Source organism: Nerophis lumbriciformis, linkage group LG29 (genome assembly GCF_033978685.3).
Source record: "Nerophis lumbriciformis linkage group LG29, RoL_Nlum_v2.1, whole genome shotgun sequence".
In the NCBI taxonomy this organism is placed as follows: Eukaryota; Metazoa; Chordata; class Actinopteri; order Syngnathiformes; family Syngnathidae; genus Nerophis; species Nerophis lumbriciformis.
The window spans coordinates 31,246,591-31,264,707 of NC_084576.2; the positions used below are offsets into that span (position 1 = coordinate 31,246,591).

At 34.4% G+C, this 18,117-nt stretch overlaps 1 protein-coding gene across 11 annotated transcripts in view; it reads left to right on the top strand.

Moving 5' to 3' along the window:
• The window catches only part of syne1b (spectrin repeat containing, nuclear envelope 1b), a 469,384-nt gene that overhangs the window by 381,177 nt on the left and 70,090 nt on the right, over positions 1 to 18,117 (top strand). For all 11 annotated transcript variants that reach the window (XM_072911924.1, XM_072911927.1, XM_061924513.1 and 8 more), the window contains 4 exons: positions 1,968 to 2,093; positions 2,170 to 2,325; positions 2,509 to 2,667; positions 7,469 to 7,635. In XM_072911924.1, coding sequence (XP_072768025.1) covers positions 1,968 to 2,093; positions 2,170 to 2,325; positions 2,509 to 2,667; positions 7,469 to 7,635 — 608 coding nt within the window. The remainder of the gene's footprint in view (positions 1 to 1,967; positions 2,094 to 2,169; positions 2,326 to 2,508; positions 2,668 to 7,468; positions 7,636 to 18,117) is intronic.

The window sequence follows — 18,117 nt, forward strand, 5'->3', positions numbered from 1 at the left end:
CCAATAGACTGAGTAAAAAGGGGTCTTACTGGAATGAGAATCCCCCCACTTCCAGCAGAACAAGAAGCCATAACATTCTGAGGCTCAGAAGCTGCCCAGGACCTACACCCGGATCAAGAGCTGTTTCACCGAAAGATGCATGGGATATGTTCATCAGTGACAATATCATTGAGGAGGTTCTAAAATGCACCAACTTAGAGGGACGAAGAGCAGCCGCAGCTAAAGGGAAAACGTGGAGAAGTGTCAAGAAAGAGGAATTAATTCCTTCTGAGCACAATGCATGATGACAAAGCAGTGGATGACAGTCAGAAGAAGAAACCAGAAGTGATACTGTACTACAACAGAACAAAAGGAGGAGTGGACACAACAGATGAGATGGTTGGCACCTACACATGCAAGCGGAGAACATGGAGGTGGCCCATGGTGCTCTGGTACAATATGCTGGATATTGCCACCCTCAAAACCACACCAACTTCACTGCAGAACACCCTGGTTACATGGGTGGTGTCACCAATGCACGCCGACTATTCATCAAGGAGCTGGGCAAAGAGCTGGCCATGCCACATATGAAGAGCCGCATGGAGGGCACACCCACACTCCAAAAGCATATCATAGAGGCAATGGGAAGATGCGGGATAGAAAAACAAACCAAAGTCACCACCCAACCAGAAGAGGACATAAGACAGAAGGGTGCGGCGAAGAGGAAAAGGTGTGCGATCTGCTCATCTGCCAAAGACAGAAAAGTCAGCAGCTGGTGTTCGCAGTGCAAGGAGCACAAACGCACAGTGGTAATGTGTGCTACATGTGAGGAATCTGATAACTAACTAATAAAAAATAAAAGAATCATAAGAAGTTAATTGACAATTTTATTTTACGTTGGTCTAATTCACAAATGTATTTTTGTTACCGCCAGATGTTTGCCAAAATGACAAATAAACAGGTTTCAAATAATAAATGTATGATTGTTTGGCCCGAATCACATCTAAAATAAGTATTAGAAGTAAAATATTATTGTAATATGCCTTCATCCATTTTTAAATCGCACTTGGATAATGGGTCATTTTTGACCCATGTGTGTAAACTTGATGTAGTATTACAAAAAATACTTTTGTTCATAAGGTATGGTAGGAAAAATATAAATAATGATTTGTGGTAATCAAAAACAAGATTTTTAAAGAATACTTGAATTATTAAATTATAAAATACATTGATTTCAAAAGATACAGCAAAGAAACACTCAGGCAGCATGAAATAACATGGGAAATTGATGCGGGTCATTTTTGACCCATGTTGTGCATTAAAAGGGGTGTGCATATGTTATGCATCAAAGGGTTAAAGGAACAAAGTTGTGATACCACAACAATGCAGTTAATGCATAATGAGAAAAAGTCCTAGTATGACAAGAATACAGTTAAAATGTGACAAGAATAAAGGCATAACTATAAAAGAAAAGAAAGTTGTGATATTACAAGAAAACAGTTAAAATATTACAAAAATAAACACATAACTTTACAATAAAAACAAGTTGATACTCCAAGAAAAAAAGTTAAGATATGACAAGAATAAACACATAATTTGACAAGAAAAATAGTTGTGATACTACAAGAAAACAGTTAAAATATGACTAGAATAAACATATAATTTTAAAAGAAAAAAGTTGTGATACTACAAGAATACAGTTAAAGTATGGCAATAATAAATGCATAATAAAACAAGTCCTGGCACGACAAGAATACAGTTAAAATATTACAGGGTAGTAGTATAGTATATTTAAAAAAAAACTCTTTGTTTTACAAAAATGAATGTTATCGTTTTAGGAGCAACAAAAGTGTATTCTTCTGACTTTTTCCCCTAACAACACAATCAGATTCTATCTAATGATAGATTCCACATTTGAGATTGTTCATGGATAGCTTTAAAGGGACAGTGATTGTGTTTGTTTACCTGCTGTTGTATGCCAACAACAGGACTGGGAAAGGTGTGACAAAGGTATCGGTGGATCTCTGGAAAAGCTCCGGGCCTTCAAACGTCAGCTGTCCCAGCCTCTCCCTGACCATCATGAGGACCTGCAGGCTGAGCAGATGCGTTGCAAGGTCGCATCCGATCTCATATTTGAAGTCATGTTGTCTATTATTACGCCGTTCTGGTCTAATGGTGAACATGGTTTAGGACCTGGAGGGCACCATCGACGGCTGGACCGGAGATTTGTCCCACCTGACCGTCCTCAGGGAGTCGTTGTCGTGTCACATCAGCGCGGAGGACCTTAGTGTCCTTCAGGAGCGGATCGAGCTGCTGCATCGCATGTGGGAGGAAATCTGCCACCAGGTGACGCACCGACACCACCATTTCTTAAGCTCGTCGTGCATGTTCTCGGGTGCACCCGAACCTTGCGCCGCATCCTGTGTGAGCGACAAAACAGTCACACACAGGAAACGCACAAAACCACACTGCGAGTAGTCTGACACACACAGTGTGACCTGGTCTGCGTTCCATCTTGTGTACCTGCAGATGTCTCTGCGCGCGCAGCAGGTGAGCGAGAAGCTCAACGAGTGGAACGTCTTCAGCGAAAAGTACAAGGAGCTGTGCGAGTGGCTCACCGCCATGGAGGGCAAGGTGTCACAAAACGGAGACATCAGCATCGAGGAGATGATCGAGCGGCTGCGCAAGGTAAGAAGCGAACACACCACATTTATAGGAGAGATTGTGTTGCCAACTCGCATGGCTGCAGTAGTAGTGACCCCAAGATGCAGGAACCCGGAGGACAAAGACCAGGTAAGAGGATTTTAATTAAAAGAAAAAGTTGTGATACTACAAGAAAACAGTTAAAATGTAACAAGAGTAAAGGCATAATTTTAAAATAAAAAGTTGTGATACTACAAGAAAACAGTTAAAATGTTACAAGAGTAAAGGCATAATTTTAAAATAAAAAGTTGTGATACTACAACAATAAAGTTAACAAAAATTAAGGCATAAATATAAAAGAAAACATTTGTGATACTACAAGAAAACAGTTCAAATATGACAAGAATAAACACATAACTTTAAAATAAAAAAAGTTGTGATTCTACAAGAAAACAGTTAAAATGTGACTAAAACAAAGGCATAATTTTAAAAGAAAAAAGTTGTGATATTACAAGAAAACAGAGAATATATGACAAGAATAAACACTTAAGTTTAAAATTAAAAAAAGTTGTGAATGTACAAGAAAACAGTTAAAATGTGACAAGAACAAAGGCATAACTATAAAAGAAAAAAAGTTGTGATACTACAAGAAAACAGTTAAAGTATGGCAAGAATAAACACATAGTTTTAAAAGAAAAAAGTTGTGATACTACAAGAAAATTGTTAAAATATGAAAAGAATAAACACATCATTTTAAAAGAAAAAAGTTCTGATACTACAACAATAAAGTTAACAAAAATGAAGGCATAAATATAAAAGAAAACATTTGTGATTCTACAAAAAAACAGTTCAAATATGACAAGAATAAACACATAACTTTAAAATAAAAAAAGTTGTGAATCTACAAGAAAACAGTTAAAAATGTGACAAGAACAAAGGCATAACTATAAAAGAAAAAAAGTTGTGATACTACAAGAAAACAGTTAAAATGTGACAAGAACAAAGGCATAACTATAAAAGAAAAAAAGTTGTGATACTACAAGAAAACAGTTAAAGTATGGCAAGAATAAACACATAGTTTTAAAAGAAAAAAGTTGTGATACTACAAGAAAATTGTTAAAATATGAAAAGAATAAACACATCATTTTAAAAGAAAAAAAGTTCTGATACTACAACAATAAAGTTAACAAAAATGAAGGCATAAATATAAAAGAAAACATTTGTGATACTACAAAAAAACAGTTCAAATATGACAAGAATAAACACATAACTTTAAAATAAAAAAAGTTGTGAATCTACAAGAAAACAGTTAAAAATGTGACAAGAACAAAGGCATAACTATAAAAGAAAAATAGTTGTGATACTACAAGAAAACAGTTAAAATGTGACAAGAACAAAGGCATAACTATAAAAGAAAAAAAGTTGTGATACTACAAAAAAACAGTTAAAGTATGGCAAGAATAAACACATAGTTTTAAAAGAAAAAAGTTGTGATACTACAAGAAAATTGTTAAAATATGAAAAGAATAAACACATCATTTTAAAAGAAAAAAAGTTCTGATACTACAACAATAAAGTTAACAAAAATGAAGGCATAAATATAAAAGAAAACATTTGTGATACTACAAAAAAACAGTTCAAATATGACAAGAATAAACACATAACTTTAAAATAAAAAAAGTTGTGAATCTACAAGAAAACAGTTAAAAATGTGACAAGAACAAAGGCATAACTATAAAAGAAAAAAAGTTGTGATACTACAAGAAAACAGTTAAAATGTGACAAGAACAAAGGCATAACTATAAAAGAAAAAAAGTTGTGATACTACAAGAAAACAGTTAAAGTATGGCAAGAATAAACACATAGTTTTAAAAGAAAAAAGTTGTGATACTACAAGAAAATTGTTAAAATATGAAAAGAATAAACACATCATTTTAAAAGAAAAAAAGTTCTGATACTACAACAATAAAGTGAACAAAATTGAAGGCATAAATATAAAAGAAAACATTTGTGATACTACAAGAAAACAGTTAAAATATGACAAGAATAAACACATACCGGTAACTTTAAAATAAAAAAAAGTTGTGATTCTACAAGAAAACAGTTCAAATGTGACAAAAACAATGGCATAATTTTAAAAGAAAAAAGTTGTGATATTACAAGAAAATAGTTAAAATATGACAAGAATAAACACATCATTTTTAAAGGAACAAAGTTGTGATACCACAACAATGCAGTTAATGCATAATAAAAAAAAGTCCTGGTACGACAAGAAAACAGTTAAAAATGTGACAAGAACAAAGGCATACCGGTAACTATAAAAGAAAAAAAGTGGTGATATTACAAGAAAACACTTAAACTATGACAAGAATAAACACATAACTTTAAAATAAAAAAGTTGTGAATCTACAAGAAAACAGTTCAACTATGACAAGAATAAACACATAACTTTAAAATAAAAAAGTTGTGATACTACAAGAAAACATTTAAAATGTTACAAGAGTAAAGGCATAATTTTAAAAGAAAAAGTTGTGATACTACAAGAAAACAGTTAAAATGTTACAAGAGTAAAGGCATGATTTTAAAATAAAAAGTTGTGATACTACAAGAAAACAGTTAAAATGTTACAAGAGTAAAGGCATAATTTTAAAATAAAAAGTTGTGATACTACAAGAAAACAGTAGAAAATGTTACAAGAGTAAAGGCATAATTTTAAAATAAAAAGTTGTGATACTACAAGAAAACAATTAAAATGTTACAAGAGTAAAGGCATAATTTTAAAATAAAAAGTTGTGATACTACAAGAAAACAGTTAAAATGTTACAAGAGTAAAGGCATCATTTTAAAATAAAAAGTTGTGATACTACAAGAAAACAGTTAAAATGTTACAAGAGTAAAGGCATAATTTTAAAATAAAAAGTTGTGATACTACAAGAAAACAGTTAAAATGTTACAAGAGTAAAGGCATAATTTTAAAATAAAAAGTTGTGATACTACAAGAAAACAGTTAAAATGTTACAAGAGTAAAGGCATCATTTTAAAATAAAAAGTTGTGATACAACAAGAAAACTGTTAAAATGTTACAAGAGTAAAGGCATAATTTTAAAATAAAAAGTTGTGATACTACAAGAAAACAGTTAAAATGTTACAAGAGTAAAGGCATAATTTTAAAATAAAAAGTTGTGATACTACAAGAAAACGGTTAAAGTATGGCAAGAATATACACATCATTTTAAAAGAACAAAAGTTGTAAAACTACAAGAAAACAGTTAAAGTATGGCAAGAATAAACACATCATTTTAAAAGAAAAAAGTTCCGATACTACAACAATAAAGTTAACAAAAATGGAGGCACAAATATAAAAGAAAACATTTGTGATATTACAAGAAAACAGTTCAAATGTGACAAGAATAAACACACAACCTTAAAATAAAAAAAGTTGTGAATCTCCAAGAAAACAGTTAAAATGTGACTAAAACAAAGGCATCATTTTAAAAGAAAAAAGTTGTGATACTACAAGAAAACAGAGAAAATATGACACGAATAAACACTTAACTTTAAAATAAAATAAAAAAGTTGTGCATCTACAAGAAAACAGTTAAAATGTGACAAGAACAAAGGCATAAATATAAGAAAAAAAAGTTGTAAAACTCCAAGAAAACAGTTAAAGTATGGCAAGAATAAACACATCATTTTAAAAGAACAAAAGTTGTGATACTACAACAATAAAGTTAACAAAAATGAAGGCACAAATATAAAAGAAAACATTTGTGATATTACAAGAAAACAGTTCAAATGTGACAAGAATAAACACACAACCTTAAAATAAAAAAAGTTGTGAATCTCCAAGAAAACATTTAAAATGTGACTAAAACAAAGGCATCATTTTAAAAGAAAAAAGTTGTGATACTACAAGAAAACAGAGAAAATATGACACGAATAAAGGCATAAATATAAGAAAAAAAAGTTGTAAAACTCCAAGAAAACAGTTAAAGTATGGCAAGAATAAACACATAACTATAAAAGAAAAAGAGTTGTGATACTACAAGAAAACAGTTAATTTATGACAAGACTAAACACATAATTTTGAAAGAAAAAAAGTTGTTATTTTCAACAATAAAGTTAAAAACTGTCAAAAAAGCAGCATCTCCTCATGTGACTTTATGACTTTAAAACATAACCAAGCATGCATCACTATAGCTCTTGTCTCAAAGTAGGTGTACTGTCACCACCTGTCACATCACACCCTGACTTATTTGGACTTTTTTTGCTGTTTTCTTGTGTGTAGTGTTTTAGTTCTTGTATTGCGCTCCTATTTTGGTGGCTTTTTCTCTTTTTTTGGTATTTTCCTGTCACACCTTCATATCTTCCTTTGAGCGATATTTCCCGCATCTACTTCGTTTTAGCACTCAAGGATATTTCAGTTGTCTTTATCCTTCTTTGTGGGGACATTGTTGATTGTCATGTCATGTTCGGATGTACTTTGTCTTTGCTCCACAGTAAGTCTTTGCTGTCGTCCAGCATTCTGTTTTTGTTTACTTTGCAGCCAGTTCAGTTTTAGTTTCGTTCTGCATAGCCTTCCCTAAGCTTCAATGCCTTTTCTTAGGGGCACTGATCTTTTGTTTATTTTTAGTTTAAGCATTAAATATTTGCAAAATATATTTTTAACGAAAATAGGTGAAATGAGATCATCTCCCACAGCACACCAGACAGGTGGTTGAAAAACACGGATTTAGAGGATCTTTGACAAGCATTTATGCACAGCTTTTTGTACAAAATCCTACTAAATCCCTGTGAGATTTGCCCCTTCTTGATGAACCCCGGTTGTGTTGCGCCGTGTCCCCAGGACTACCAGGAGGAGATCTCTGTGGCCGAGGAGAACAAGCTGCACCTCCACCAGCTGGGGGAGCGTCTGGCACGGGCCAGCCACCGGGGAAAAGCTGCAGAAATCGAACACAAGCTGACTAAAGTCAACGACCGCTGGCAGCACCTCCTGGATCTCATTGCAGCCAGGTGAGGACTTACCGTATTTTTCCGGACCATAGGACGCACTGCCGATGAGCGGGTATCAGTGACGTGCGGTGAGGTTCATGGCTGGTGAGGCACTGACTTCATCACAGTCAGATTTACAAACATATGAACCCTAAAGAGTATCTTATTCACCATTTGATTGGCAGCAGTTAACGGGTTATGTTTAAAAGCTCATACCAGCATTCTTCCCTGCTTGGCACTCAGCATCAAGGGTTGGAATTGGGGGTTAAATCACCAACAATTATTCCCGGGCGCGGCGCCGCTGCTGCCCACTGCTCCCCTCACATCCCAGGGGGTGATCAAGGGGATGGGTCAAATGCAGAGGACATATTTCACCACACCTAGTGTGTGTGTGACAATCATTGCTACTTTAACTCATTGGCGTTGTTAGGCCTATTTTAGGGGGGCTCAAGCCCCCCTAAAATATTCTTAAGCCCCCCTAAATAATTTGGTGTTTTTTTTGTTTTTTTTTACAAATAAATGCCGACATATTCATTATAAAGTGGCCCAAATATGAGTTTAAATAAATAATCATATAACCTGTTATTATTCACTCAGTTTCCCCTCACTTCGTAGCGTAAGGTAGAGAGCCCCCTTCGTGCGTCGGTATCCAATCCATTCCACTTGTTCATATAGAAAATGCCCACATCACTCAAATTCCAGCCCGCATTTTCTCTGCGACCTTGCTTGCGGTCCTGCAGGTGTACGAAGCACATTATCTTCCTTTACAATGAGTGAAGCTGCACAAAACCTTGTGTGTGCAATTGTAAATCATTTATTTTTTAAGTTTTGTGTTTCTTGTAGAATCTATATAAAGTAATGTACATTAGCCTATTGTTAAAATAATGGAAAAAACATCATTAAATATATTTGTTTTATTGTATTGTTACATTAATAGCTGTTTTATTATTATAGGATGGCTTGTTAAACATTTCATAGGATTTTCAGAGGGAGGAAAAACCAAGACATTTAATATAAAATGTAAAATGAATAAATACATTAAAAAAAAAAGAAAATATATGGTTAAAAGCCATCGTCCCGGGGAGCATTTCATTTCGTCCCGTGCATTTTTTAAAGATAATAATAATAACAATGAATAATTTCTAAGTCTTTGTTAGCCGTTTGTGAAGTTTTGTGCTCGTGCGTAACATTCGCTCGCATCCTGTGCATCTCCTGGGGGCAAAGCCCCCCCTGTCCTTAAAAGCTAGTGACGCCCCTGCTTTAACTTAACTTTAACTTTACACATACAAACTGTAGCACACAAAAAAGCACATTTAATAAAAAAAAACGTTATTATGGTTTTACCTTTACTTATAAGTGCGGGAACAGTGGTGTTCGTGTTGGAGGAGTTGTGAATGAATGAAATATGAAATCCGTGCTGCAGTCTGCAGGTGTACCTAATGTAGTGTCCCAGCAGTCGTTCACGGCTCCTCCGGCGCGAGCAATGTTGTTTTTGCACTTTTTGGCTTCTTGTTAAGTGACTTTTTTTGGGTGGATTCGGTCTTGCACGTGGAGGGTTTGGGTGTGGGCTTTGGTTGGTGTGGCGTTCCCGTCGGGGGGTGCAGTCTGCGGCGAACGTGTCTTCAGCACCAGGAGGCGTGGTTACGCATGCCTCAGCCAGTGCGTCTTCGCAGCAGTTTTATGATCGCTCAGCACAAGAAATACTTTACACACATACAGTTGTTGACAAAATACACTGTACATTATATACCTCAGCTAACTAAACTATGGAAATGTATAATATAATTCATATAGCAATACAGTCTCACTGCACAGCAGGCCAGCAGTTAGCCGAGTCATTGCGCAATCCATGTTGAGGCACTGAGTGACGCGCCTCAACTGGCTGCTGTTCACCGCACCGTCTCTTCTCAGTATTTGAACGGCAAATGTGAAAATTCAGCGATTTTGAATAAAAATAATCTAAAACTGGTGAAGTTAAATGGAAAATAACTTTATAGTATAATCACTGGATACATATAACAATTAAATTTTTTTTTTTTCTTTTTACATTTTTTTCTTTCCATGATGGCAGGTGAGGCCCCGCCTCACCTGCCTCTAGTGACCGCACGTCACTGGCGGGTATAGTCAGGTCTTTTTTTATACAAAAGGCGCACCGGATTATAAGGCGCATTAAAAGGGAGATAATATGATTTTTTTCCTAAATGTAAAAGACTTCCTTGTGGTCTACATAACATGTAATGGTGGTTCTTTGGTCAAAATGTTGCATAGGTGATGTTTTACACATCATCTTCAAGCATACTTGCCAACCCTCCCGGATTTTCCGGGAGACTCCCGAAATTCAGCGCCTCTCCCGAAAACCTCCCGGGACAAATTTTCTCCCGAAAATCTCCCGAAATTCAGGCGGAGCTGGAAGCCACGCCCCCTCCAGCTCCATGCGGACCTGAGTGACGTCAGGTGCGCAACACCGCGTAAATCGTTGGCCAACCAAAAAGTAACCCCAGTACGCTATAGCCAACATTCACCAGGAGATGGCAACAGACAAACATAGATCACTCTATTACATTCCTCCCCTTTTAGAAATGTATAGAAGTTACTCAAAATAAATAAACAACCCAACCAAAAAATGCAGCAGCTCAATTAAAAAACTGTATTTAAGCCACATTCTTTTCTTTTTTTTTTTAAGAACTGAACTCTTAACCCTCATTTGTAAAAAATAACATGCTTATTATACAAACAGTATTTGTACACCTTTAACACAGATTTTTATACTGTCTTCAGAGATTCAGTTTTTTTGGTGGTACTCAAAACCTTTCTGGGTACCTGTGAAAGGGTGTTCAGCATGGTTGGAAAAATAGTGACAGAGAATAGAACAAGGATGGACAATTCAACCCTTAACTCAACAATGAGTAGATGAGTGCTATGTGTGTGTATATGTGTAAATAAATGAACACTGAAATTCAAGTATTTCTTTTATTTATATATATATATATATATATATATATATATATATATATATATATATATATATATATATATATATATATGTCTTAATAAGGTTATCCAAAAAATAGTGCTCGATACCGTAGTAGAGCGCAATATATGTATGTGTGGGAAAAAAAATCACAAGACTACTTCATCTCTACAGGCCTGTTTCATGAGGGGGTTCCCTCAATCGTGATGATTGAGGGAACCCCCTCATGAAACAGGCCTGTAGAGATGAAGTAGTCTTGTGATTTTTTTCCCCCACACATACATATATATATATATATATATATATATATATATACATATATATATATAATAAAATAAATATATATATACCTAGGATTCACTGAAAGTCAAGTATTTCTTATATATATATATATATATATATATATATGAAATACTTGACTTGGTGAATTCTAGCTGTAGATATACTCCTCCCCTCTTAGCCCCGCTCCCAACCACGCCCCCGCCCCGCCCCGACCACGCCTCCCCCACCCCCCACCCCCCCACCTCCCGAAATTGGAGGTCTCAAGGTTGGCAAGTATGTCTTCAAGTCACTTTCTGACAGTCTTTTCAGGATGCGCCGTTTTGTGGGCGGGTCTTATTTACGTGGCTCACCTTCGACAGCGTCTTCTTTGTTGTAGCGTGCATGCATTAAACAATGTACCGTATTTTTCGGAGTATAAGTCGCACCGGCCGAAAATGCATAATAAAGAAGGAAAAAAACATATATAAGTCACACTGGAGTATAAGTCGCATTTTTGGGGGGAAATGTATTTGATAAAAGCCAACACCAAGAATAGACATTTGAAAGGCAATTTAAAATAAATGAAGAATAGTGAACAACAGGCTGAATAAGTGTACGTTATATGAGGCATAAATAACCAACTGGTATGTTAACGTAACATATTATGGTAAGAGTCATTCAAATAACTATAACATATAGAACATGCTATACGTTTACCAAACAATCTGTCACTCCTAATCGCTAAATCCCATGAAATCTTATACGTCTAGTCTCTTACGTGAATGAGTTAAATAATATTATTTGATATTTTGCGCTAATGTGTTTGTCACGTTCAAACACAGGACATCTATTAAACAAGACAAAAGGCAAGGAATCAAACAGAGACAGAATTCAATTTGGACTCTTACAGTGTCTTAGCACGCTCTGACGAAGAAGGTTTTCGTCTCCTCTTTTAATTCAGATGTTCCATGTTCACGCACCAACATATGTCACAGCAGGAATGGTAAGTGTGTAAAAGAGTCATTGTTTTCGGTCGCTTTGAAGTCCAAGAAGAGGATTTCTCGGGCTTGGGCTCTTCCTGGATCCAGCTGGGGCAGGTGTTGGAGGACAATGGATAACCCCTCCCGTCTCCTGTCCACAGCGACTTCAAGAGGGCAGCGGGTCGTAAATAGCGTTGACTTCAGTTACCAAATAGTTGGAAGAGAGTTTGTGAAATACTTCAAAGAGAGTTCCTCTGGAAGTTTGAGCAGATCCTGCCATCTGTCCGTGTTGAAATCACAGTGGAGTTTCACGAGCCTTCTTCCTCTTGTTAGGCCTCGAAATACAGCCTTCATCTTCTCATCAGGAACATAATGCAATATGATGTTTCTTTTGTGATAACTTACAAACAATTATTCCAACAGTGTTAATCATTTCACACATAAGTCGCTCCTGAGTATAAGTCGCACCCCCGGCCAAACTACGAAAAAAAACTGCGACTTATCGTTCGAAAAATACGGTAACCAGGTTTTCCGAAATAAATCAACTCAAGTTATGGAAAAAAAATGCCAACATGGCACTGCCATATTTATTATTGAAGTCACAAAGTGCATAATTTTTTTTTAACATGCCTCAAAACAGCAGCTTGGAATTTGGGACATGCTCTCCCTGAGAGAGCATGAGGAGGTTGAGGTGGGCGGGGTTGAGGGGTAAGGGGTAGCGGGGGGTGTATATTTGTATTTGTTCTGTTGTGTTTATGTTGTGTTACGGTGCGGATGTTCTCCCGAAATGTGTTTGTCATTCTTGTTTGGTGTGGGTTCACAGTGTGGCGCATATTTGTAACAGTGTTAAAGTTGTTTATACGGCCACCCTCAGTGTGACCTGTATGGCTGTTGACCAAGTATGCGTTGCATTCACTTGTGTGTGTGAAAAGCCGTAGATATTATGTGATTGGGCCGGCACGCAAAGGCAGTGCCTTCAAGGTTTATTGGCGCTCTGTACCGTATTTTCCGCACTATAAGGCGCACCTTCAATGAATGGCCCATTTTAAAACTTTGTTCATATATAAGGCGCACCGCATTATAAGGAGCACCTTATTATAAGGCGCATTGAATAGACGCTACAGTAGAGGCTGGGGTTGCGAGACCTGATGTGGCTCAATATTGGTCCATATATAAGGCGCACCGGATTATAAGGCGCTCTGTCAGCTTTTGAGAAAACTGGAGGTTTTTAGGTGCGCCTTGTCGGAGGCAGATATTTACATATATCCGAATTTAAGTGTTACTTCTTTTATTTCATAGTCATAATTGAAAACAGCTCGTGTTTTTCCATTTGTTCTCTTTCTGTTTGTCTGCAAGTAAACTGTGTGTGTTAACCTTGAAGCTTTGGAATGTAAGAAAGAGAGATAATGTGTATGTGTTTTGACTAGAGAGACTTAAGAGGGGAGAGGGTTTTTTCGGGAGGACAGACCATCTTACGGGCGCAATTGAATGTTCTATGCTGGACTGGTCTCAATGTATATCTGCAAAGCTTTGCAAATATATTACAAAATACCTATTCTAGTGTCTGGTGGTTTTTCAACTCAGCTTTAAGTGTCGTAAAGAGCTTGGGAGCGACTTGTGACTTGAATTCCCTGGGAGGAACAACTGGTCCAAAACGCAACAGCCTTATAGTGCGGAAAATACGGTACTTCCCCCTACGTCCGTGTACACAGCGGCGTTTTAAAAAGTCATGCATTTTACTTTTTGAAACCGATACCGATAATTTCCGATATTCCATTTTAAAGCATTTATCGGCCGATAATATCGGCAGTCCGATATTATCGGACATCTCTATTTTCAATGGAACATTTAAAGTTTTGGTGTTATTTACTGCCATCATATTGCGGTCTACACGTATCTCTTATGTATGACTGCCATCTACTGGTCACACTTATCATTACACCATGTACCAAATACAATTGCTTCGAGGTCAGTAAGCACAAACCAGAATTATTCCGTACATTAGGCGCGCCGGGTTATAAGGCGCTCTGTCGATTTTTGAGCAAATGAAAGGATTTTAAGTGCGCCTTATAGTCCAAAAAATGCGGTACACACCTTAATGCAGGGGTCGGCAACCCAAAATGTTGAAAGAGCCATATTGGACCAAAAATACAAAAACAAATCTGTCTGGAGCCACAAAAAATGAAAAGCCATATTACATACAGATAGTGTGTCATGAGATATAAATTGAATTAAGAGGACTTAAAGGAAACTAAATGAGCTCAAATATAGCTACAAATGAGGCATAATGATGCAATATGTACATATAGCTAGTCTAAATAGCATGTTAGCATCGATTAGCTTGCAGTCATGCATTGACCAAATATGCCCGATTAGCACTCCACACAAGTCAATAACATCAACAAAACTCACCTTTGTGCATTCACGCACAACGTTAAAAGTGTGGTGGACAAAATGAGAAAGAAAAAGAAAGTGGCATAAAACACGTCCTAGAAAGTCGGAGAAAGTTATACATGTAAACAAACTACGGTGAGTTCAAGGACCGCCAAAATTAGTAGGACAAAACGGCGCTCCCCAAATACTCGAATCAGTGAAGCATGTTTAATACAAACCAGGGGTGCTCACACTTTTTCTGCAGGCGAGCTACTTTTCAATTGATCAAGTCGTGGGGATCTACCTCATTCATATATAGAATTTATATTTACTTATTTATGAAATATATGTTTTTGTTAACAAGTTAAAGGTGTTTAATGATAATGCAAGCATGTTTAACACATATAGTTAATATTGTTAATACATTAAAGGTGTTTAATGATAATACAAGTATGTTTAATACATATAGTTAATATTGTTAACAAGTTAAAGGTGTTTAAAGATAATGCAAGCATGTTTAACACATATAGTTAATATTGTTAACAAGTTAAAGGTGGTTAAAGATAATACAAGCATGTTTAACACATTTAGTTAATATTGTTAACAAGTTAAAGGTGTTTAAAGATAATGCAAGCATGTTTAACAAATATAGTTAATATTGTTAACAAGTTAAAGGTGGTTAAAAATAATACAAGCATGTTTAACACAAATAGTTAATATTGTTAACAACTTAAAGGTGGTTAAAGATAATACAAGCATGTTTAACACATTTAGTTAATATTGTTAACAAGTTAAAGGTGTTTAAAGATAATGCAAGCATGTTTAACACATATAGTTAATATTGTTAACAAGTTAAAGGAGGTTAAAAATAATACAAGCATGTTTAACACAAATAGTTAATATTGTTAACAACTTAAAGGTGGTTAAAGATAAAACAAGCATGTTTAACACATATAGTTAATATTGTTAACAAGTTAAAGGTGTTTAAAGATAATGCAAGCATGTTTAACACATATAGTTAATATTGTTAACAAGTTAAGGTGTTTAGAGATAATACAAGTATGTTTAACACATATAGATTCCTTACTTTCATGAAGACAAGAATATAAGTTGGTGTATTACCTGATTCTGATGACTTGCATTGATTGGAATCAGACAGTGGTGCTGATAATGTCCGCATTTTCGAATGGAGGAGAAAAAAAGTCCTCCTTTCTGTCCAATACCACATGAAAGTGGTTGGTTTTTGGCATCTTATTTGTCCAGCTTCTGTACTCCTTTGTATACACTTTACAAGAAATACATTGTCGGCAAACTCCGTAGCTTGCTAGCTTGTGCACGCCAGCTTTCTGAGACTCTTATTTTGGTAGCGCAGGCAGGATGAAGAAGCGCTTTTATTGTGCAACTGTGCAGTCGGTCTTTGGAGTTTTGACGACTGGTACGGCGCCAGAGTCTGTTGAAATAAAGTGTTTCTCGCCTTCCAGTCGGTAATTTTAATGAGCTGGCAGCAGCCAGCGTCATCTCAGAAGACCCTCGGGTGCCGTGAATGTCAATCAAGTGACGAAAGTGACGTCATAGTGAAGATTTATGATCGCTCATTTTTAGGACTATTTTTTTAATGCCTAGCTGGTGATCGACTGACACACCTTCCGAAATCGCACTAACAAAATAAGAGTCTCAGAAAGCTGGCGTGCACAAGCTAGCAAGCTACGTAGTTTGCCGACAATGTATTTCTTGTAAAGTGTATACAAAGGAGTACAGAAGCTGGACAAATAAGATGCCAAAAACCAACCACTTTCATGTGGTATTGGACAGAAAGAAGGACTTTTTTCTCCTCCATTCGAAAATGCGGACGTTATCAGCACCTACTGTCTGATTCCAATCAATGCAAGTCACCAGAATCAGGTAATACACCAACTTATATTCTTGTCTTCATGAAAGAAAGGAATCTATATGTGTTAAACATGCTTGTATTATCTTTAAACACCTTTAACTTGTTAACAATATTAACTATATGTGTTAAACATGCTTGTATTATCTTTAAACACCTTTAACTTGTTAACAATATTAACTATATGTGTTAAACATGCTTGTATTATCTTTAAACTCCTTTAACTTGTTAACAATATTAACTATATGTGTTAAACATGCTTGTATTATCATTAAACACCTTTAACTTGTTAACAATATTAACTATATGTGTTAAACATGCTTGTATTATCTTTTAACACCTTTAACTTGTTAACAATATTAACTATATGTGTTAAACATGCTTGTATTATCTTTAAACACCTTTAACTTGTTAACAATATTAACTATATATGTTAAACATGCTTGTATTATCTATAAACACCTTTAACTTGTTAACAATATTAACTATATGTGTTAAACATGTTTGTATTATCTTTAAACTCCTTTAACTTGTTAACAATATTAACTACATGTGTTAAACATGCTTGTATTATCTTTTAACACCTTTAACTTGTTAACAATATTAACTATGTGTTAAACATGTTTGTATTATCTTTAAACACCTTTAACTTGTTAACAATATTAACTATATGTGTTAAACATGCTTGTATTATCTTTAAACACCTTTAACTTGTTAACAATATTAACTACATGTGTTAAACATGCTTGTATTATCATTAAACACCTTTAACTTGTTAACAATATTAACTATATGTGTTAAACATGCTTGTATTATCTTTTAACACCTTTAACTTGTTAACAATATTAACTATATGTGTTAAACATGTTTGTATTATCTTTAAACACCTTTAACTTGTTAACAATATTAACTATGTGTTAAACATGTTTGTATTATCATTAAACACCTTTAACTTGTTAACAATATTAACTATATGTATTAAACATGCTTGTATTATCATTAAACACCTTTAATTTATTAACAATATTAACTATGTGTTAAACATGCTTGTATTATCTTTAAACACCTTTAACTTGTTAACAATATTAACTATGTGTTAAACATGTTTGTATTATCATTAAACACCTTTAACTTGTTAACAATATTAACTATATGTGTTAAACATGCTTGCATTATCTTTAAACACCTTTAAATTGTTAACAATATTAACTATATGTATTAAATATGTATTAAACATGCTTGTATTATCATTAAACACCTTTAATTTATTAACAATATTAACTATGTGTTAAACATGCTTGTATTATCTTTAAACACCTTTAACTTGTTAACAATATTAACTATGTGTTAAACATGTTTGTATTATCATTAAACACCTTTAACTTGTTAACAATATTAACTATATGTGTTAAACATGCTTGTATTATCTTTTAACACCTTTAACTTGTTAACAATATTAACTATATGTATTAAACATGCTTGTATTATCTTTAAACACCTTTAACTTGTTAACAATATTAACTATATGTGTTAAACATGTTTGTATTATCTTTAAACACCTTTAACTTGTTAACAATATTAACTATGTGTTAAACATGTTTGTATTATCATTAAACACCTTTAACTTATTAACAATATTAACTATATGTGTTAAACATGCTTGTATTATCATTAAACACCTTTAACTTATTAACAATATTAACTATATGTGTTAAACATGCTTGCATTATCTTTAAACTCCTTTAACTTGTTAACAATATTAACTATATGTGTTAAACATGCTTGTATTATCTTTAAACACCTTTAACTTATTAACAATATTAACTATATGTGTTAAACATGCTTGTATTATCATTAAACACCTTTAACTTGTTAACAATATTAACTATATGTGTTAAACATGCTTGTATTATCTTTAAACACCTTTAACTTGTTAACAATATTAACTATATGTGTTAAACATGTTTGTATTATCTTTAAACACCTTTAACTTGTTAACAATATTAACTATATATGTTAAACATGTTTGT